The 23,054-nt window shown below is 38.0% G+C and overlaps 1 protein-coding gene across 7 annotated transcripts in view; it reads right to left on the reverse strand.

Annotated features, from left to right (window-relative positions):
* Nucleotides 1–20,893, reverse strand: part of ATOSA (atos homolog A) — an 87,331-nt gene extending 66,438 nt beyond the window's left edge. The window contains exons 1-2 of one of the 7 annotated variants that reach the window (XM_082617279.1): nucleotides 20,872–20,893; nucleotides 19,439–19,554 (exon numbers count right to left, since the gene is read on the reverse strand). In XM_082617279.1, coding sequence (XP_082473405.1) covers nucleotides 19,439–19,454 — 16 coding nt within the window. In that variant the 5' untranslated portion in view covers nucleotides 19,455–19,554; nucleotides 20,872–20,893. Of the gene's footprint in view, nucleotides 1–19,438; nucleotides 19,555–19,872; nucleotides 20,444–20,667; nucleotides 20,757–20,871 lie in introns of those variants that run through there. The other 6 variants (XM_082617278.1, XM_082617289.1, XM_082617288.1 and 3 more) reach the window with 6 other exon arrangements.
* Nucleotides 20,894–23,054: the final 2,161 nt, after the last annotated feature.

Raw genomic sequence — 23,054 nt, forward strand, 5'->3', positions numbered from 1 at the left:
GGCACAATAAAAGATTCAATCTGTAAAACTTCACTACTTCATAATCACAGAACACATACCGGATTCAGAGAAAAGTATAAAGGGAGTATTATAGAAATGAACATTGAACCAGGAACCACAGATCTGGGTTCTAGTCTACCACTAATGAGCTTTGTGATCTTAAGCACTTCTCTGAAATTGCTCACGTGTAAGTCAGGAATCTTTTTTTTTTTCCTTTTCTTTTCTTTTTTTTTTTGCCTGCAATATTGGTATGTTGTAAGGACCAAATAGGACAAGAAATAATTATTTTGAAAACAGCAAAATGCTACACAAATAGGATATTGTCATCCCTGGTGGTCAGTCTTCTAGGGGTTGGCACAGTAAACATGTTTGCACAAAATCCAGTGTAATTACTGAAAAGATCCCTTAAAGCAGCAAGACATAATGGAGCCTGTGCTCCACAACGGGAGAGGCCACAACAGTGAGAGGCTCGCGTACCACAAAAAAAAAAAAAAAAAAGCTATATTAATTTCCACTCACATGGAGATTCCTAGTGATCATTATTGCTGAAATGATTATCCAGTGATTAGAATTTATTATGACATGGTACCAATAAGCCAAGTGGCCAAACAACAATCCAAACATACTGTGTTTTTAAGAGCTAAAACACTTTTTAAATTTAAAATATTAAAATGTACCTAAGAGACTTAATTGGGATTCTCATCTTTCAAAAGATTTGGGGTTATGATGACCTACATTAGTTCCAGGAGCAGAGCCTTGTTTACAAAATCTAAGATCTTGGAGAGGAGAAAATGTTCTAGCATGTTTTTTGGCTTCACTCATACTACATTGTTTAAAATGAGCTAGAACAGGGATTATTTATAATCTAAGCTACTGGACAAACACTCTAATAATATCTTATCCACACACTAGTCTGATTTAATAAGTATCAAGATCAGGTATAAGAATCCATTTTTAATATCCTATAGTACTTGGTCTTAATAAAAATATCATTATTTATTTTCTTTTTTAAAAAAATAAATAATTAATTAATTTTTGGCTGCATTGGGTCTTCATTGCTACACGTGAGCTTTCTCTAGTTGTGGCAAGCAGGAGCTACTCTTGGTTGCGGTGCACAGGCTTCTCATTGCAGTGGCTTCTCTCCTGTTGTGGAGCACAGGCTCTAGGTGCGTGGGCTTCAGCAGTTGTGGCATGCGGGTTCAGTAGTTGTGGCTCGCGGGCCCTAGAGCGCAGGCTCAGTAGTTGTGGCGCACGGGCTTCATTGCTCCACGGCATGTGGGATCTTCCCGGGCCAGGGCTCGAACCTGTGTCCCCTGCATTGGCAGGCAGATTCTTAACCACTGTGCCACCAGGGAAGTCCCCTATCATCACTATTAAATAAAATATGTGCCAGGATGCACATGGGTTCCCCTTTACCTATACCCATATTTCTTTAAAGATATGATCTGGGATGTTGTTAATCTTCTGCTATTATAAAGAATGGTATGTTTGATTCAGTCTTAAAAATCTAGAACCGGGCTTCCCTGGTGGCGCAGTGGTTGAGAATCTGCCTGCCAATGCAGGGGACACGGGTTCGAGCCCTGGTCTGGGAAGATCCCACATGCCGTGGAGCAGCTGGGCCCGTGGGCCACAACTGCTGAGCCTGCACGTCTGGAGCCTGTGCTCCGCAACAAGAGAGGCCGCGACAGTGAGAGGCCTGTGCACCGCGATGAAGAGTGGTCCCCACTTGCCACAACTAGAGAAAGCCCTCGCACAGAAACGAAGACCCAACACAGCTAAAAATAAAAATTAATTAATTAAAAAAAAAAAGGCAGCATCTTCCTATGCACAATTGCCTTCATAAAAAAAAAAATCTAGAACCAATCAAGGATTTTTTATTCTGATAAAATGATATTTTAGTAAAAGTATTTCCATGCAGATAATGTATCTTACATTTACTTGTCCTTTAGATGATCACAACTTTGTGAAATAAGAATGAAGAAACAGAATCACCTAACCCAGGTTTAATTCCAAGTCCTGGTTTGTTTGTTTGTTTTTCCCCCACAACTAGCCATCACTGGTAATGTCATTACCTCTACTAATTATGCCAATAGTCATACAAATGACAGATTCTGCATTTTAAATTTTGGAGAATGTTAACAAAATCTAGTAAAGTAAATTAGTTATGTGGAATTAAGACAACCTCATGTAGCTTTAGGACTCAATTGCTAAGCCCTCAAAGTTTTAATAATTTACTTGCATTTTTAAAAATTTTGCTAATTTCAGACTATTTCATATAGTCTCATTTCCAAATGATATAATAACAACTCTTCTGGCTACCTGTATCACTGCAAACTCTAATGTATCTAAAACTGAATTACTTTTCCTCTGATTAGGATTCACCATTATTATCACTCCCAATTTCCTAAGCTAACAAACTTTGGAGAGAATAAAAATAGCCACTGATTATGTGTTTATTAAGTGCCTGATACAACCACTTTACTCAGGTTATGTCATTACAACAAACCTATAAAATGAATACCATTATTATCTCAATTTTAACCAATGAAGGAACTGAAGCTCAGAGAAGTTTGGTAATTTGATCAAGCTTACATAGAGTAGGTGACAAAACCAGAATTTTAACCCAGGTCTTTCTAGTTCTTCTAAATGCTAAAACAATCTGCAGGATTAAATGTGAAATTAATTTAAGGGGCTGGGACTATCATTTTCTTTTTAAATGAAACAGGAAAAAGATGAGCCACCATTGCATGAGCAAGATTGAATAATGAGTTTTGCTTAGGAGGAGGGAATGTTGTTATAGGGCAGCAACTTCAGCTGTCTTTGTGGGCAGTCAAATGTTTAACCTACTGCTCCGTTTGACACTGCCTCTCAGTTACCACCACCCCCTTAATTTTCCCAAATAGGTGTTTGGTTCTACCTTATCACATTCAACCAACATGGACTTTGGAAGCATATATTAAAGGCTGATATTAAGTTTTACCTAGTTTGAGAAAGAAGTAGTTGCTAGAGATTTAACACCAAAATGCATGAATTCTGTAACTACTAAATACACTTTTTTGTGTAAAGGGAGAGTTTTTTTCTTCACACAAATGCTACAGTCAACCTCTCAAAGCTTTCCATTTTCAATACAATTTCAGTTAACACAATTATTTTACCCAGCAAGCCAGTGCAAAGTACTTATACTTTGCATACCTTAATAGTTTCTAACATTTTAGACCAGGAAGGTTTTAGCTGCATCGCCTAGAGGGGAAAATCAACAAGGCCTCATGAACTAAGCACCTCAATTGAAACCTCCACTTACTGAGAATAAATTTCCATTCCTTATTCTCAAAAACGAAATAAAACAGAACAACCAACACATACATACATACCCTATATTCAAACCAAAAATATTTGAGACAACCACAAATAGAAAAGGGTAGTGGAACGTCAAAGTTCTACAAGTCTGTGCAGGCCATCTGATACTCTCTTCCTCTGGGCCAGTTCCCCTACTCCCTACCTGCGCCTCTTCCAAAACAGCACAGGGTAACCTCCAGTCCTGATTTGTCTGTTGACTCAGGGAAAAAAAGTCAGGAAAGACTACATTTGACTACAGGTTCCATAGGGCAAAGATCATGTTAGTTCTTGCTCATGATTGTATTTCCACCACATATGTGCCAGGCACATAGCAGGTGCTCAATGAATATTTGTTTCAGGAGAAGAGAGGGAAAGGAATCTAACTGTCCAAAGTTTTATCATACTTAACAGTAAATTCTAAAAATGATAAGTCATTTTATCCATATACTATGTAATCACTAATTTAAAGTTTATTACAGAAGGCACTGTTCATAAGAATTCAGATGACTTTGAATAAAAATTTTTTTTTGCTAAAATATGTGCATTTTGGTAGAAACACTTTAGAAATCAAGAATTTCTGAAACAAAGTCCAGGTGTTCTGTACCAAATCAAAGCAAACATTCCATGTTGTCAATCCCTTGATTTAGTACAAGAGTCCACATAAATTATAAAATATTAGATGCAATACCCTACAGAACACAGCTGGGGCAAATTGTCTGCCTTGAGCTATATTTAAGCTAGCTAAATACAGAATAAAATACAAGTTAATGGAAGACAAGATTTGAGTGCACTAGCAGGACAACAAAATGGCTAATAACTAGGGTGAACATAAAATTCTTTGTCCAAACAATGACACATTTAGAGTGAAAGGAGACAACTGTGAAATAGGATTGAACACAAGCGCAACAGGCATAAAACCAGGACCATCCCAGGTAGCATTTAATCCATCCCATCCCCCAAGAAAATGTGAATTTCATGGTTAAAATAGATATACAAAATGGTTAAAAAAATAGATATATAAAATGGTTAACTTAATTTTTTAATGTAAATTTTTTATTCCATGAAACTCACTGATCTGAGTCAAAATATAAAATTTATGATATTTTATATCTGAAATACTTTACAACTGTGCATTAGGTTTTTCAAATGTCCTTAAAAAAAAAAAGTTACCATATGCAACTCACTACTCCTAGCTTTCTTGTCTGAAGGGAAGGGAAAGAAAGATCAAGTCTTCACCCACAAAGCACTGACAGTGATTAAGCACACAATAGGCACTTAAATGTTTCCTCAAACATCTAATAAATGCCAGCTCTGAGCCAAGCGCCATAACAGGTGTGAGGGAAGAAGTCAGATGCTGTGCTGCCCTTGGAGAACAAATACTCTAGTGAAGGAAGCCCAAATTGTGGTATGTGTCCTAGTCTTCTTTCATTTCCTAAAGCATGCCAGTCTCTTTCTAAATTCAGGACCTTTGCACATACTATTCCTTTGGCCTGCAATGTTCTTCTCCTCACTCATTACACAGCTAGCTCCTTGTTCTCACCTCACTTTCTCAGAGAGGCCTTAGCTAATCATCCCAACCAAAGGGGTCTTCTCCCTGCCCTAAGTTGTCACCCTCTTAACCTTTGTATATTTCCTTCAGAGCACTTAGAACATGTACTTACCTTACTTGTTGAAGAAATGTTAATGTATTAATAATAATAGGTAACATTTATTGAATATTTCTTCAAAATCAAATACTATTCTAAGCACTTCACATGGATTACTTCATTTAACTACTATGACAGTCCTTTATTTAGGCCTTTACTAGCCCTGCTTTTCACATAACAAAACTAAAGATGGATTTCCTCTATAATTCTTAATAATAAGCTTACACTATTTCTTGACTTTTAAATTTTAGGTGTTATGTCTAATTTCTTTATATTCCTTTCTCTTTTTAGCAACCCAGTTTCAAGGATTAAATATTTCTTTCACTTTGAGTTACCATTTGACTTTCTTTTAAAAGTATGTATACATTACTTGAGAAGAATGTTAAAATATAATCACCTAGCCTTTGGTTCTTTCAAGTTCCTTGAGGAAGGCTGGATGATCATGATGTCATTTCTGATGCCAGAACCTAGAGGCAACTGTGCTCTTGCTAGAGGTAATAGAGTACAGAAAAATACTCAACTGGCTAGCAGGTAATTTAAGTTTTACTTTTGTAGTTAGGTTACTTCTTTTTTGGGGGGCCTTATGTTTTCTCAACTGTAAAAATGAAAGAGACTCACACTCTCTAAGGATCTTTCCAAATCTGATGTCTAGCAAACTTTTAGAGTAATTTCAGAATAACAAAAGCATTTTCATGTCCTGAGCTCTTCATAATGGAATTTAATCTGTACCACGATGTAACCTGATGATTTTTTTTTCATTGTTAGTCATTCAGAGTCCCCTGGCAGATCCCTGAACTCTGCAACATAAGCTACAAGAAACAGCAAAGGCCAGGGTTGTTATATGCTGGACTACAGAAACATGTCTCCAGGACTAGCATTCAACCAACAGAATAATTACCAAGATTTGAGTACACTTCCTCAAAGGCATAGGTATGTTCCTTATTCCAACTTCTGAAGAGCAAGTCAACTTAAGAAGAACATACATGCCCAGAGAAACAATTTTTAAGAAAGGAGATATGAATGATGGAAAATAAGATTTCCTGCTGTGCTCTTTCTACCACAATACACTGCTGAACAAACCCCTCTTATGACCAAGATTTTTTTCTTGAAGCTTTGGTGTGAAAAGTGTTTAGTTGGTTGGGTAGTGGAGAAGATATATGTTCATTCTCTCCTTAACACAGCTAGAAAAGCTTATCAGTATTGTGGAGAATCTCCTTACTCTTAATGCTCACATGCAGTTGGGAGGTACAAGGGCTTCTAATCCTACAGAGTTCATTAAGTTTCTGCTAGCAATTGTCTGGAATGAGAGAAGGAATCTCCAACTTCATCCTGTTCTTTTCCCCTTTATTTGTTCTAACACACAGCTACTTTAAAATAAACTGTGCAGTTTACTACTCTGACCAAAGAATATCATAAAACAATAGCCATGGTATTATCAGTATTGTGTGCCATCTTAATATTCCCAAGAATTTTCATAAAAGGCAATACATACTAATCCCTCATATATTATAACGAATGGTGGTGAAGGGAAAAACATATAGAGAAGAAAACAGCCAACAGTAGACATGAGTGTCAGGTAATTTTTATAATACCAGATAATAATGTAATTTTGAGGGCTAAAAAACTGAATTTAAGACTGTCAGACATTCATTAATATCTCTGTTCTGGTTTATAATGAAATTATATAAATGTATTGCCAAATTATTCTTCCAAAAAGTTCTCTTAATCATACGCAACAGTAATTAATGGTGCCCCACTATCGAATGAATGAAGCTCAAAGTCCTTAGCTTGACATTCAAAACCCGAATCCCCTCATTCCTAAGTAACCCTTCCAATTCACATTAGTCTACCTGCTAGCCCTCAAACATCTTTATTGCTCATGTCCTCTCTGCCAATCTTCCCCCTCTTAATCTCTGTAAAATTTCCATCTATCCAAATCATACTGTCTTTTAAGGCTCAAAATGCTGTCTCTGCCAAAAGACAGGCTTTGCCCGGAAATTAATCATCCCAGCTGAAATTAATCATTCCCTACAAACTCTGATAGTAGACATTATTTTACCATTTACTGTACTCAGTTACAAATATCTTGTATTATGTTTGTTTGTTTGTAGTTATCTCATTTGATCCTTCCAATAACCTTGAGAAGTGGGAATAAATATTCTCATTTAGAAACAAAAATGGACACTGTAGAATTAATTCTTAGTTATAAAACAAATCACAGAAAAATAATGCAAAAAGTTTTCCAGTAATAAGTTTTATGCTGCAACACAAAGATATTAAAATGCATGCAAGCATTCATTCAATGACAAATATTTACTGAGCAGCTACTAAATGCCAGGCACCAGTCCATGCATGGGGAAACACAGCAGTGGACAAACGCCACTAAGTCCCTGCCTTCTTGAAGTTTACGTTCCTATTGGGAGAAAAACAAAAAAAGCAAATAAATAAACATAGAACAGCAGGTCAAGCAGTGGTAAGGACTATGAAGAGTAATGCAGAGTCAACAGACAATAAAAGAACTGTACTCTTTTGACAGGATGATCTAGGAAGGCTTCTTTGAGGAGGTGACAATTGAGCATAAAGTCAAATAAAGTAAAAGACAGTCATTAGACTTATATTCCAAAAGGGAACAGCAAATGCCAAGTCTCCATGGTGCCAATGTGCTTGTGGTGACTGAAGAACAGCAAGATCGATGTGCCTAGAGTACAGGGAACCTTAGAAAAGTACCAAAAAAATGAGGTCAGATAGGTAGCACGATGCTTCAGGATTAAAAATGAAATTCTTCCCAATGCAAAAATAATTTAAAATATAATTCTTTTTCAATTGAAAAAGTCTTAGAATCTCACCAATACTCATTTTCCTCTTAGATCTACTTAGTCCAGGTAATTTTTTATAAAAAGCTAAATAAAATAAGGAAAAATCTGCTAAAATCCTAATTAACTGTCCTATTTACATGACCTAATTTTTTTTCCAGAAGCCAATCATTTTATTTACTTGTACCTTTACATATTCTTATGGTGTACTCCAAAAGCTTTCTAAATGTTGTTCAAACATCAGGGTCTAACTCCTTTTCTTTAACAGAAAGCAACTTACTTCCTTAAAAGGCAGTATGACTATAGACAATACCAGGACAACTAGAGAAATATGAATATAAACAGTATATTAGATATTAGCATTGTGCTAATAGATTTCTTGGGTGGGATAATTGTATTGCAGGTATGTAGGAGAATGTTTTTATTTTTAGGAGACACACAGTGGTATGATGGTAAATGTTTAACAACTGGCTCTGCAAAGAAAAAAAAAAAAAAAAGCCCTGGTTTGTAGCACTGCCAATTTCCATGGTGTAAATGCTGGTACCATTGCTGATTTCAAGCAACCAACCTGATGCAGAGCTGGGAAGAAATGTACACAATCAGCTTTCACATGCTGTTACCAGCCAGTTCCATACTGAAGTACACAGGGTTGAAGTGTCATGACGTCTGCCACTTACTCTCAATTTATAAAACAAAAAACAAAACAAAACAAAAAAGCCCCTATGTCTGTCTGTCTAACCACTTACCTATCTACTGACCTCCCGCTCAAGAGAGATAAAACAAAAGTGGTAAGATGTTCACAATCCATGAAAAGTATTTGGATGTTAACTGTATGATTCCAAATTTTCTTGTGGGTTTGAAATAGAGCAAGCAATGTATGGAAGTTTAAAGAAGTCCTATGGCCAACTCTTCTGTATACCAAAAAATTTGTTTGTATATCAAAAATTTTTTTGTATGTCAAAAAAAATTTGGGAAGTATACCAAATATGATATAGATCTTTAACTTAAAGTTATTTTTAAGATCAAAACCTTGGAATTCCCTAGCGGTCCAGTGGTTAGGAGTCCACATTTTCACTGCTGAGGGCTCAGGTTCAATCCCTGGTCAGAGAGCTAAGATCCCGCAAGCCGCAGAGCACAGCCAAAAAAAGAAAAAAGATCAAAACGTTTTTAAAAAAAGCAATTTGCCAATACTGAATGCTAAAGTTATACATTCTCCTACTATTATGAATTTAAGTAGAAGTGACCCACTGGATAATGCAACAAACCATGATATGTCTTCACAAAAGAAAATGGCTGATTTGGTTAAAAAATGTAAAAGAATTCTCTAGATGTCAGAGTAAAGTTTTAACAATATAAATAGCCCGATTTCAGCTATTGTTATCAAATTTTAATTCCATTCAGAATATATAAGTTTAATAAGTGGGAAAATAAAAAATAGGAACTTCATATTAATTTAAAATGTTAATTCTAACTATAAACTAGTTGTGCTCTCAAAAAGGATAAGTTTTAAAGTCCAAATAAAAGTCATACTTTGAATAAATATTATTTATAAATAATAAATAAATAAATAAATAACAATTATAAAGTTATGACTAGATTCCCAGGCTAGCCTACCAAAGGTTTCTTAACCTATAATATTAGCCCATTTCTTACAGCATCATGGAACAAGTGTAAATTCTGGGTCACAGAAGCAGAAGGGCCATGCTCTAAGCACTGAAATCAATCCTAGCTTATATTCTAAAATAAAGAAAAAAGCAATTTGGGGCACCATCTGACCATTCTAATAATTTCCATCAACCTCCTTCTAGTGTCCACCCCCACCCGAATCTCCTTGCCTTAACACTGCTCTAAATGCTCTTAATGGTGTATGATCACCCAGAAATAGTTGGTGTGCTCCAATTACCTACTTTCCCTCTCCCCTTGCATGCACGTTACAGATGTGTAGTTCAGTACTTGTTTCGAGTTCCTCTAGTTGTATATTCCAGAATACAAGGTTCAGAGTGACAAACAATAAGGGCCTATTGATCTCTTATGCCTTTTATGATTAACTTTCACAACAGAGTACTAAAACATTCATTTCCTCAGTGCAGCTGATCCAAGTTGTGTATCCTTGGAAATAAAACACTCACCAATCTCTATCCCGTGCCACGCACAAGCTAGGTGCTGAACCATAGGTTCTCAGTTCGTCTTTCCCACAATCCTTAAGGTTGATGTTATTAGAACAAAAAGAACTGAAGTTCTGACAGGTTATGTAATTTGCTCAAGGTCATTTGGCTGATAAGTGCTGAAGTTAGAATTTCTAAGTTTGACCCTAAAGCCTTAGGGTCTTAACTCTTCCTTTTTAGCATGCTGAAATTTGAGCTAATTTTATAACAAAATATGCCCATTATTTCAATAATCCTGAAAAATGCATAATTAAATATACATTTATTAATTAAATGGATCTCTTGTTGGTGTAATTTCAATCAGAATAACAAGGGGAAACTTTAAAAAGGGAAACTTTAAAAACAGTAAAAACCAGGTACTATGTGAATGGATAATTTTAGACAGAATGAACCCACCTAAGATACACTTGGGAGCACCTGGCCCTTTACTCATCTGTACAGATGATCCTGTCCATAGGGCAAACCAGTCAACATATACAGCATTTCACACCTTATAAAGTTCTTTGACACATTATCTTACCTGAAACTCAGAAGCAACACTTTGAGCCCAGTACAATTTACAGATGAGAAAACAGGCTTGGAAGTTGACCCAAGTCACAGAACCTATAAGTGACACAATGAGCCCCAAATCTAAACTCTAAATCCTTTGAGTCTTTATCCTACTTATACTCATAAATCTGAAGTTATCCAACAAATTTAATCTCTCTTTCTTTCAAAGAAAAGTAACAGGAACAAATTCAGCATGGTGGTTGGAGAGCAGAGAGCTACCAGAAGATGTCTGTGTGTGGATCATTTGTTAAGTAGATGTATATAAACTGGGGACCACCTATACCAAACAGCTTTTGCCTACTTCTTATTTTACAGCATTTTATTTCAATTTAATCAATTTTAAAATATAACCTTTTTTAAACTTTTTATTTTACATTATAATTTATTAACAATGTTGTGATAGTTTCAGGTGTACAACAAAGTGATTCAGTTATACATGTATCTATTCTTTTTCAACTTCTTTTCCCATTTAGGTTGTTACATAATATTGAGCAGAGTTCCCTGTGCTATACAGTAGGTCCTTGTTGGTTAAATATAACCTTCTTTTAAGGTAAGTTATGGGCAAATACATCTTAAATCTATTTTTTTAATTAGGTATAAAGTGATAATAGACTAACAGTCAATAACGCAAACAAATTCCTAAAGTGAGAGAATTTCAGGTGGTGACACTAAAACAATCAATGATTGCTAATCATCTGCTTCTACTCCTATTTGCTCCACAAATATTGGGATATACTAGTGATTCATTCTTTCAGCAAATATATATTAAGCACCTCCTATGCACCTACCATGTATAAGGCTATCTGCTAGGTGATGGAAATATAGTTGTGAACAAGAGATAAGGTTCTTGTCCTCATGGAACTTAAAATCAAGTTGTGGAGACAGACAATAAGCAAAGAAAAAAATCACAAAATGTGGTAAATGTGGGACTTCCCTGGTGGCACAGTGGTTAAGAATCCACTTGCCAATGCAGGGGACACGGGTTTGAGCCCTGGTCTGGGAAGATCCCACATGCTGTGGAGCAACTAAGCCCGTGCGCCACAACTACTGAGCCTGCACTCTAGAGCCCACAAGCCACATTACTGAAGCCCGCGTGCCTAGAGCCCTCGCTCCATAACAATAGAAGCCACCACAATGAGAAGCCCGCACACCACAACGAAGAGTATCCCCTGCTCGCCACAACTAGAGAAAGCCTGCACGCAGCAACGAAGACCCAACGCAGCCAAAGATTAAAAAAAAAAAAAAATGTGGCAAATGCTATGAAGGAAACAGACTGCGGAGACACAGAACAACATAGGACACTAATTTAATAAATAATAATAACAGTTAGCATTAACTGAGCACTTTAGATAGAGTAGTCAGAGAACATCTCTCTGAAAAGAGATATTTAAACCAAGGTCAGAAGAATGACAAAGAGCTACCTATGTGAGAACTAGGGAGAAAGGCTTTTTAGGCAGAGGAAATAGTGCACACAAGGCTGTGAATGGTCATCAAAAACCTAAAAGGTGGCCAGTGGAACTGGGCATGCTGAACAAGGGGAAGAGATGCAAAAAGCCTTATTGTAATTTTACTGGATGAGTTTCTTTTATATGAAAAGGAATATATGAGAAATTTCAACTCAGGTTATTGCTAGGTCTGTCTTTGGTATTACACATGGATTAATGTCTAATATTTTGACTAGCTACTGGCATTTTTAGCCAGTCCATCCTGTTTCAGTTTAAAAAGAAAGTCTGACATAATCAACGTCAGATTTTTCACTCATTTGAGCAAAGACAGAATTAACTATTGACAAATTGACTTTGGTTTACCTACTAGGAAAGAAATACTGTTTCCTGGTACTACAATTTTGCTTTTTCATTAAAAAAAAAAAGTCAGTATTAAGTTAGAATTTCTAAGTTTAACATTCCCTCAGTTTTTAAAAACTTCAGCCTTAAATGGGGGAAAAATACTACCATAATTAGGTGCAAATTTGAGAAGGACAAAAGAATAAATGAATATAAATATTCTTCATTTAACTAATTTTTTTCTATACTTGTTCACAATACAGAATGCTTAGGCCCCATGGGTTTCTTCACTTTTTGAAAAGGAAATCAGCTTTTGAGTCACTCTCCCTATGTACACATTAGCCTCTCAATTCTGCCTTCCAATTATCTTTTTTTCTCATCCTTCAAAGAAATGACAGTGTTCCACCCACTGAATCACTTCCTTCTTACTGAATGACAGGCAAAAACATAGGGAACCTCTATGTCAAGCCCTTTAGTATTGAATCTCAGAAGTTGTATCAAGCCAGCAATTATTTGACAGCTACTGATGTGTCAAGACCCATCAATGTAAATGGATAAAAGATCAACAGTAGTCATTTTTGGACTTGAGATCACAGGGAGTATACAAAACATATACAGCTTAATTAACCCCTTTCTTTTGTCCTCCCCAGCTTTCCCTAAATGATTGACTTCTTAATTATAATATGTCCAATTGTAGCAAGAGCAGTTCACATTTGAATGTCTACTATATCCCAGCCATAGTTCTAAGCACATTACATGCACTAACTTATTTACTCAAAGTAACCCTAAGGCAAGGTACTATTACTTCCTCCATTGTAAAGATGAAGAAGGTGAGGCACAAATAAGATATACAGTTTTCCAAGATCACAATAATTAGCAAATCTGTTTTTCATTTTCCTCAGGCCTATTTTAAAACAAATTTGGTCCCAATATCTTATAATACTTTAATATAACATACTCCTACCAGTCGGAAGGTTAAGAGCATGTACCCAAGCTTATTTCAAATCTGGGCTAGCCCTCTTATTAGCTGTATAACCTTGGGTAAGTTACCAAACCTCTCTCTCTGACTCAATTTCATTTATCTATAAAATGGAGATGACAGTAGCATCTAATTCCTTGAACAATTGTGATATTTAAATGAGTTACATATATAAACTACTTGAAATAGTGCCTGGCACATAGTATGTAGAAGAGTTAGCTGTTATTAGTAATAGTACCACACCACTTCCACCCAGGGAATTTAGCAAAAGCCTGATCTATTTAATCTAGTCAACACTTCTTTTCCTCTAACATCTGTCATTTGTATTGTCTGACTTACATTGGCTAACAATGAACTATTCTTAGCAAGTAAGCAACACATCTAATTCCCATGCTACTTTTTTCTAGTCCTTACCACTTCTTTCCTCCTATTTCCGTTGCCCAGGAAGAACTGCTTGAGATTAAAATGGTTTGCATTATACTCTAGGCAAGTTCATAAGCCATCGCAATACTAAAGCTAAAGCCTAAATTTGTAGTACAATCAAAAAGGGGGTTTAGTCTATTCAGCCTGCTATAACAAAATACCATAAACTAGGTGGCTTATAAACAACAGAAATTTATTTCTCACAGTTATGAAGGCTGGAAAGTCCAAGATCAAGACACTAACAGATCTGGGTGTTTGGTGAGGACCAGCTTTCTCATTAGGCAGTTGTCTTTTCATTATAACCTCAGATGGTGGAAGGGGTAAGGGCACTTTCTTGGGTCTCTTTCATAAGGGCACTAATGCCATTCATGAGGTCTTCACCCTCATGACCTCATCACCTACCAAAGGCCCCTACCTCCTACTACTATCATCTTAGGGCTTAGGATTTCAACACATAGATTTTGGGGACACACAAGTATTCAATCTACAGCAGAGGGAAAAAATTAAGCATTCCTCTCAGTTTTAACCTCAAAAATCAAATTGATTGGTATTTTATTTGAGGAACAGGTTTTGCACTAATAGTTTTTACTTAAGAATTATAAATGACTTACAATATGTGTTCAAATATGAATTGAAACAAAGTATGTTTAAATTATTAATGCCTTGATGATTTCCTAGATGTTATAGGCCTTAACCTTTCATAACAGTTGATAAGCTCAGACAACATTCTTAGAAACGTCTGATGAAGAAACTGTTTCTAACCAAAGCATAAAGCATAGCAAAATTGACATTTATCTTTTAAATTGAAAAGATTTTGATTCTACTTAAATTGTTGAACAATACCATGAACTTAGGACTTCTGAAACCTTGGGACTTCTGAAATCAAAACATAAGCTTATATTCTATTATTTTGAAATATATTTTTATAGAAAAAATATGCATTCAAAAACATACAAAATTAGATATACCATACATTTATAACATAAATAAATATTAAATGTTAAAAACATAAAATGCTTTAATTGCTTCTATGCAAAGACCATACTTTAGACATCTCTTGAAACACTGGGCATTCAATATCTAACTAGGATCAGATCCAAACTTTACATCCTTGAGTACAAGGTGAAGTAACATTGTTTAACCCCTCCAGCTGCCCAGCTCCAGTTAGAATTTAACACTGTTTAAAAATATATTTCGGGGCTTCCCTGGTGGCGCAGTGGTTGAGAATCTGCCTGCTAATGCAGAGGACACGGGTTCGAGCCCTGGTCTGGGAGGATCCCACATGCCGCAGAGCAACTAGGCCCGTGAGCCACAACTACTGAGCCTGCGCGTCTGGAGCCTGTGCTCCGCAACAAGAGAGGCCGCGATAGTGAGAGGCCCGCGCACCGCGATGAAGAGTGGCCCCCGCTTGCCACAACTAGAGAAAGCCCTCGCACAGAAACGAAGACCCAACACAGCAAAAATAAATAAATTAATTAATAAACTCCTACCCCCAATATCTTCTTTAAAATATATATATATATATATATATATATATATATATATATATATATATATATATATATTTCCAGGAAGCTTGGTCCACCCATGCCACCCCCTGCATATAGAGGTTAAGATGTAATTGTAATAACAAATGGCACAGAAATAAATTACACATACATCAAGCATCCTTTCATAGCTTTTGTATCTTCTCAGATAACTATACATTAAAAGCCTACTAAATCTGCTTGAGCCTTAGCAGGTTACAGGCTATGAATGCAAAACGAAACAAGATACTATTAGGTTATTGCTCATTTGACTATTTCTTTACCTCTGTTGAACATATTTTATAACTGACCAACATATAACCTAACCATCTGTAATATCTTGTTTAACATGGTAATGATCATTTATTTAAAACCTACTATGTGCCAACCAGTGTCGTATTTCATTCTAACAACTATGAGAAGTTGGAATTATCCCCATTTTACAGACAAAGAACCTGAGACTCTCAGAGATAAAGGAAATTAATGAAGATTACACAGCTAGCAAGTAATGGAACAAGGATACAAATACAGGTCTGATTCCAAAACCTGTGCTAATGATAACATCAAAGATTCATCTTTGGCAGCATTGCACAAGTAATGTTATATAACTGCTTAAAAATTTAGAAAAAGAAAAAAGAGGAAAAAAAGATTTACCTCAGACTATAGTAAAATTCTATTGACTACTGTGAAACGTAGCCATTGTACAGTAACATCTTAATTATCTGGAAGTACAGTAGAAGGTCTTTTAATTTTCACTTAATCAACTAGCAAGATTGTCCAATGCTTTCCATATCTTCCATAGAAGCAAACTGACAGACATGAGTAGCTAATAAGTTACTTTCCAGTTGCCTGCACACTTCTACTCCTACTAGTTGAGTTGTATGCTTAAGTAGTATCTGGTATTTATTCCCAAACCTGCTTATGCGAATTTATTTTAAAACTATATAAATCAATGAAATGAATGCAAAAAAAGGTTATTTCTGTGAAAACTACGTTGAATGCTTTGGAAAGCGCATATTTTGATGAACATAATTTTGATGAATATATATTCCCTCTCCTCCCAAAACAAATTTCTGTTGACTACACAAATATCCTTGTAATTCCTGGTGTACACAGACACCTATAAAATTGTGTGAAACATTAAAAAAAATTGAACACTTTTTAAATGTAAAATATTCCACCCTTGGATTTTTTTGCAAAGTCTTATTCCACTTTAAAGAAATCAAAAGTAGAAATCTTAGGTGTACATTTTTGGTGTGGTTTACACAGGAAAGATCATCTCTAACTCTGAAAAACAGACCCCATTTCACCCCCAAAAAAGGGCCTTGAGCCTACACCAAAAGACAAATGAAATAATTAAGGCTATTATTTTTTCTGATTCCTCATTTAAACTAACTTTTTAAATTAGCCAACCAACTACCAAATACAACCATGTAGGATAAGAGGGTCCTTTTGTACTCAGAAACTTTCTGAAGCACAGCTGTATACCACTAAGCAAGTATCTCAGAGTTTCCACACTAGAATTCGTATACTTTCTTAGCTTCTGAATGAATATCTGAAGGTTTTCCTATTTATTCTCATTTTTTAGAGAACTCAGTGTTAAGCATGGTTATCTAGTTCTTTATCCCAGAGACTAAAAGCAGTAAAGTTAAAAAGAGACAAGAATAAGCATATTGACAACAAAGACTGTTGACAGCATGGGAATTCAAAAATCAGATCTTAAAAAAAATAGGCTGAAGTGGTTTAAGCTAGAGGAAAAAAAAAATCTCTGTCCACATATCATGGTTACAACTGAAAATATTTTTGGCATTTAAAGAGTAAAGTTTCAGTTATCCAGAAAATTAACTCATATAGAATAGCTTCTTAGATACCAATGTAGAAAAAGTGAAGTATTACTGTTGTCAAGCTCTCCCATAATTGTGCCTTGCCAACCACAGGTCAAGAAATCAATTCAATGGGTTATGCAAGCAATTTTTAACAACAGAAATAGAACAGAAAGTACAAGACCACACTGCACATAGTAAGAGTAAGTATGTTTTGTGAAAAGTTTATTTCAGTATTTCTATACTACTTTGCAAAGTAAAAGATACTACTTACTCTAGGTCCTGGTCAAAAGAAAGCCATGGGCCTAAAGACTCATATTATAAAATATAGTCACAATACTAAACTTTCAATCGCCTCATTTTTACATCATAATGCTAAAGATAGCTACAATTTTAACGAGAAAAAAGTCACTTTTTTAGGAGTCTTGATGCATAAATGTATTTACTTTTTTTTTAGGAGTCTTGATGCATAAATGTATTTACTTTTCCTAGTAATCTACATTAATATATAACATTTTATTGTGTTTAGTACTAGTTTTGGCTAAAATAGAGATTGTGTGCAAATACTATTTTTTTAACGGCTTAGGCGACTTCCTGGCGGTCCAGTGGGTAAGTCTCTGCCCTCCCAATGCAGGGGGTCCAGGTTCCATCCCTGGTCAGGAAACTAAATCTCGTGTGCATGAGGCAACCAAAAGATCCCACATGCTGCAACAAAGACCTGGTACAGCCAAAATTTAAAAAATAAACAAATAAACAAACCTGCGTAGGACCTTAAAGCAACTTTTACAACAACCACCAAAACAAAAACAAAAACCAAATAGCAACTCTGATTTTCTTTGCTTGTTTATTTTGAGATGCAATTACCGACCTTGGTGCCATCTTTCCAAAGTCACAGATGAAACCTAAAAGTCTAAATTTGGCATTCTACACAAGCAACCTGCTTAGTAACAATATTCTTGCTAATACTTAATTCATACAAAGCTGATTTTAAGAAACAATCAAACACTTAAAACTAATCCACTAAATTAAGTATGGCTTTCTCCATTTCTTTCTAGTGCATTTTAAGACAATATTACCAAAGATGTTTTAATAGAAAAGAAAATTTGACTTTCTAATCCAGTTTGAAAAAAAATATGTAAAAAATAACCAGTTTAATACATATCTTTAAAATTATTTTATTTTTTAAAATTATCATTTGTTGATTGATCGATTGACTGCCATGTCGAGGCCTGCGGGATCTTAGATCCCCCACCAAGGATCAAACCTGCGCCCGCTGCAGAGGAAGCACGGAGTCCTAACCATTGGACCGCCAGGGAATTTCCCATATCTTTTTTTTTTTTTTTTGCGGTATGCGGGCCTCTCACTGTTGTGGCTTCTCCCGTTGCTGAGCACCGCCTCCGGATGCGCAGGCCATGGCTCACGGGCCCAGATGCTCCGCGGCATGGGGTATCTTCCCGGACCGGGGCACGAACCCGTGTCCCTTGCATCGGCAGGCGGACTCTCAACCACTGCGCCACCAGGGAAGCCCTCCCATATCTTTTTTTAAATGAGCATCTAATTCATAAAGATATGAACATTTCCAATCCGAAAGTCTCAGATTTGGAAGGAACTCTGTTATCTAGTCCAACTCCCTACCAAATACATTAATCCTCTTCCTACAATGTTCCTTGGACTCAAATTCCCATATGATGAACTCCTAACTACGACTATATTAAAATCTTCTAAAGTTGGTCGTTGCAATGGTCAATCAAAAGTAGATTGATAAATGAGTTTTCAATTCCTTTGAAGTCCTTGAGAAACACAGTGTATGCATTATTCCCATAAGTCCTGAAAATACAGGTTTAGAAAGGAAATGGCACATTTACAGTACTTAATATAGGGATATCAGTAGCCCTGTGTATATATTGATATACTGGACAAAGCCCTGGAGTACTTTGCAAACTTTTAGAGTTTGCCTAAAGCACAAAAATCAGCAATGACAAATAATATTTGTGAACTCAAACAATCTTAAATTTTCTCAGTTTATCAAGATCAAATTCTCAAGTTGAAAAAACTTTTAAACTTCTTTAAAATCGAAGTTAGATTGAACCTAAAAATGACTAATGTAACTCTAAAATGATACCAAGTATTGTGGCAACAGATACAAGTGCTGCTCTTGGCAATTTCATTTTTAATATCTCTTGAAACTAATACTTTGAAGACACTTTTGAAGAATGTATTCTCCCATCTAGTTCCTAACTCTTCCATGCGCCCTTCTCTACCTTACCAGCTGGAATCTGTAACAGAAACAAACAATCATATGTAATTCACAGAGTTGATCCTGCCGCAGAATTAGGTTAACGTTTCCAAAATGGGGCACAGAAAAAAAAAATCCTACTCAAATCAATTATTTACCTCGGTCTGGCTTCATGTTCACGCCAATTTCCACCCAAGGTGCTGTGAAATACACGTGTGGGTTCTTTCAACAGGTTCGCCGCCGATTCTGTGGCTACTGCTCCGTTTTCAAAATGCTAAAAGAGATCAAAATAAAATTAATCTGGTCTTGCCCTCAACACTCGATTTTGCAAGAAAACTACTGCTAACAGGCCTCTTCCTGGCACTAAGTGCGGTGACAGCACCATCCGCAGGTCTGAAAAAAGCAAAACTCTGCACCGCCCTCCCCCATCTCCTCCGGACCAAGCACCCCTCTTCCCCGCCCCTGTGCTCTCCAGGCCAACGTGTCCTTCTTTGACACAGTGTTTCGGAACCAAAAGGAAGATCTATTTATAACCTGAAGGTACAGGCAGGGGGAAAAAAAAAAAGGATTCAAGCAACACAAGCTAACTAACCCCTTTGTAAGAAAAATACCGCTGGGAACAGTGGCACCTCCGCAGTGGCTGGTATAGAAATGCTCCGACCTGGTGACTTGGGCGCAGGAAACTCTTCAAGACCCCAAGCGCCTCACCTACAGCTCCGCCCGCCCCGCCCGGCCTCACCTGTGTAATTACCCTCTGGCTAGTCTTCCTGCCTCAACCGCGGCCAAGTTGACACAATGAGAGGGTCAGAAAGAAACGCGAGTCATCTCCTCGTGCCCAGCCCCCAGTTCCAAACGAACTCTACTGGGCTGTCCCGGGTCGCCCCTGCCACCCCCCGGCCCTGCGAGGTCGTCCCGGGAAGGTGTTAAAGGCCGGGCGCTCGCCCCTGCTCGGCGCAGCCTGCTCGTGCGGCCCCCTTCCGTCCCGCCGCGGCCCCGATTTCCTTCAGCCACGCCGTCCGGAGCGCCGCGCCAGCCCTTTTCCCCGCCGGAGAGTTGTTTTCATGGCTCCCTCGGCCGACCTCTTATGACTAACTCGCTTTCCTCTCCCGTCCCAATCCCTCCTCCTCTTGGCACTTCTCTCCGCCGCTCGCCCAGCGGCTCACATCACACTCCCACCTCAGACGTGAGGCTCCGAGAGGTGCAGGGCCGGCGAGAGCGGAATGTGGCGCGCAGCGGCCCCCGGGGCTGCGTTAGAGGACCATGGGGGCCCGAGACAACAAGCCCGACGCGGCTCCCCGGCGCCCCTGTGGCCATCCACCCCCGCCTCGGCCGCCGCCTCACTCCGCTCCCAGCGCTCAGCCCCTCGCCCTGCCTGCCCGACTCGCACCCGAGCCCCGCTGCCCCCGGGCTTCGCCTGCCCGTCGCCCCGGCCGGCCCGCTCGCCCCGCGCCTCTGCCAGCTCTTCGCCCGCCCGCTGCCTCTAGCTCTGGCGCCCCAGCTCCCGGTCCCCCTCGCTCGCCCAGTTCTTTCTCTACAGTTTGCCCTGTCAAAACACTGCCCGGGTCACGTGTCCCAACAACAGCCAACCCACCGCTCGTCACTTCCTCCCCGGCGGCCTCCGCGGCGGGCGCCCGGTTGTTATGGCAACGCTCCCCGCGCCCCGGGGCGCTAGCCTGGGGGCCTGGGTTCCCTTGCAGGTGCTGTCGGCTGCGAAGGGCCGGCGGAGCCCGGGAGGCCCGAGAGGCGCCTGGCGCTTTGGCCGCGCTCGCCTCCTGCCTGCGCTCCGAGCCGGCTGCGGCGCTTCTGGGACCAGGAACCGGAGCTGCGCTATTAGAGCACAGGGTAACTGGGGAGATGTCATCCGAGGGCCTGCCCCAGACGTGGAGGATAATTATAGTCTCCTCCTCCTCCTCCACACTGGATGCTGGCGCAGAGTTGTGACCCAGCCCCGAGGGGCTTGCAGTGCACGGTGGAAGTCGGGTCTAATTAATGTGGCTGAGACAGGAGAGTGGGCAGCCATACGCTGCAGGGATTGGGGAGTTTAAGAGCAAGAGCCCTCCCCAACCAGATTTTTTTCAAATCACTAGGGATTTTAGCAGGATTCGGAACCCAAGCTCTAGAGGCCTTCACTGTGCTAAAAATAACTTTTATAACCTCGAAAACACTGACTCATGGCAGGAGGACACTTTTGACACCGTGTTATTGTTAGGGAGCTGTAATTTTGTTGTTGTGCTATAACAATGTGACATGATGACATTTCATGTTGCGATGTTGTATCATCATTTCAACACAAACAGATGACAAGGATCTACTGTAATTAAAACAAGCAATCCTAACAAGGGCTGAAACTATTAGCTACTCAGTTTATAAACAAAGTACACATGGGGTTGTGAGCTCAAAACAGAGACAAAGAGAAGTACAAAATTTGCAATCCTCTTTGGTTTCATTTAGAAAAAGCCTTTTTTTTTTTTAAGAAATAATTTTGCATACAAGAATCACAACAGGAAAGTACTAGGTTAGGTTTAAAGGTGATTTACTTTAGTCTTTGTACTCTTCTGAGGTTTCCAAAGTTTTACAGGAAGTATGTTTACTTCTACATCAGAAACGTTTTTGTAAATTACAAGATTGGGATTGCATTTTTTTTTTTGCCTCAGATCTATTAAATACATGAAATTTTTATTATGAAAACAACAATATTTTCTGGATGTTTTCATATGCACAGTAAAATTACATATGCAACTGCAATTAAAAACCTTAACTCTAAGATTGCAACTAATCAAAATAGGACAGAACATTCAGGAAGGTAACATTCATCTTCATGGGAAATGTTCTGGCATCGTGAAGATGAAACTTCTGACAAACGGCAACAGTTCCTTTATGTAATACCTACAAATGTTAACTCCCAGTGGATTTGACTTTGATATTACAGAATACTGTAGTATGTAGTTTCTTTTATGAACTGAAGCTTTACTTGTTCTAACATCACTTCTCAATTAACCTTGGTAATGGGAGACAGAAAGAGCAGTTAAAGATAATCCAAAATCCTAAATTTAGCACAACAGCTGGGACCAGATAACAGCTATTGTAAAGGCTTACTGGGCATCAAGATCTGTGATTTAGCTCCTCTTCCTCTGCCGAATTTGCAAGAGGTATAAAGACCAGAAAAATGTTGAGAGTAGAAGCTGAGAATATTGGATAATCTGGAAAACAAAAGAATTCTCTTTTAAACAATTAAGTTTTAACAGCACATGGATAAATGATGCTGTCTGAACATTTGTTAGACTACCTCGAAGCTTTTTATTGAGAATCTTAAATTTGTTGAAAAATTGGAGATCATTATGGCAGTGGAAAAATATTTTAAAAGAGGTGTATTTTTGACTCATTCATTCATTTTTCAAATTATTTTTTCACTCAGCCTACATTTATAGAGCACTTACTGTCTGCTAGGCATATGCTAGTTTCTGAGAGCACAAAAGTCACCAAAAACAGGGTCATTACTCTCATGGAGCTTACAGTATTGATTTCTACAGTTGCATAGCCTACATCAAGTCACATTCTACAGCCTCTTTTAACCTATAAATAATCTCTTTCCTTTCTAATTCTGAAACAATCCTGTAATTGTATAAAGCATTTGTGGAATGGTTGGAAATAAGGACCTACCTACCATGGCAACTCTAGGTGTTGGTGATAAAGTGTGTTTGCACCTTGGAGCACCCAAGCAAAACAAAAATCTCTGGTTCCTGCTTGGTGAGGTGTGAAAGTGGGTGAAGAAAG

This window comes from Mesoplodon mirus (assembly GCF_964341445.2).
Source record: "Mesoplodon mirus genome assembly, chromosome: 4".
Taxonomy (NCBI): domain Eukaryota; kingdom Metazoa; phylum Chordata; class Mammalia; order Artiodactyla; family Ziphiidae; genus Mesoplodon; species Mesoplodon mirus.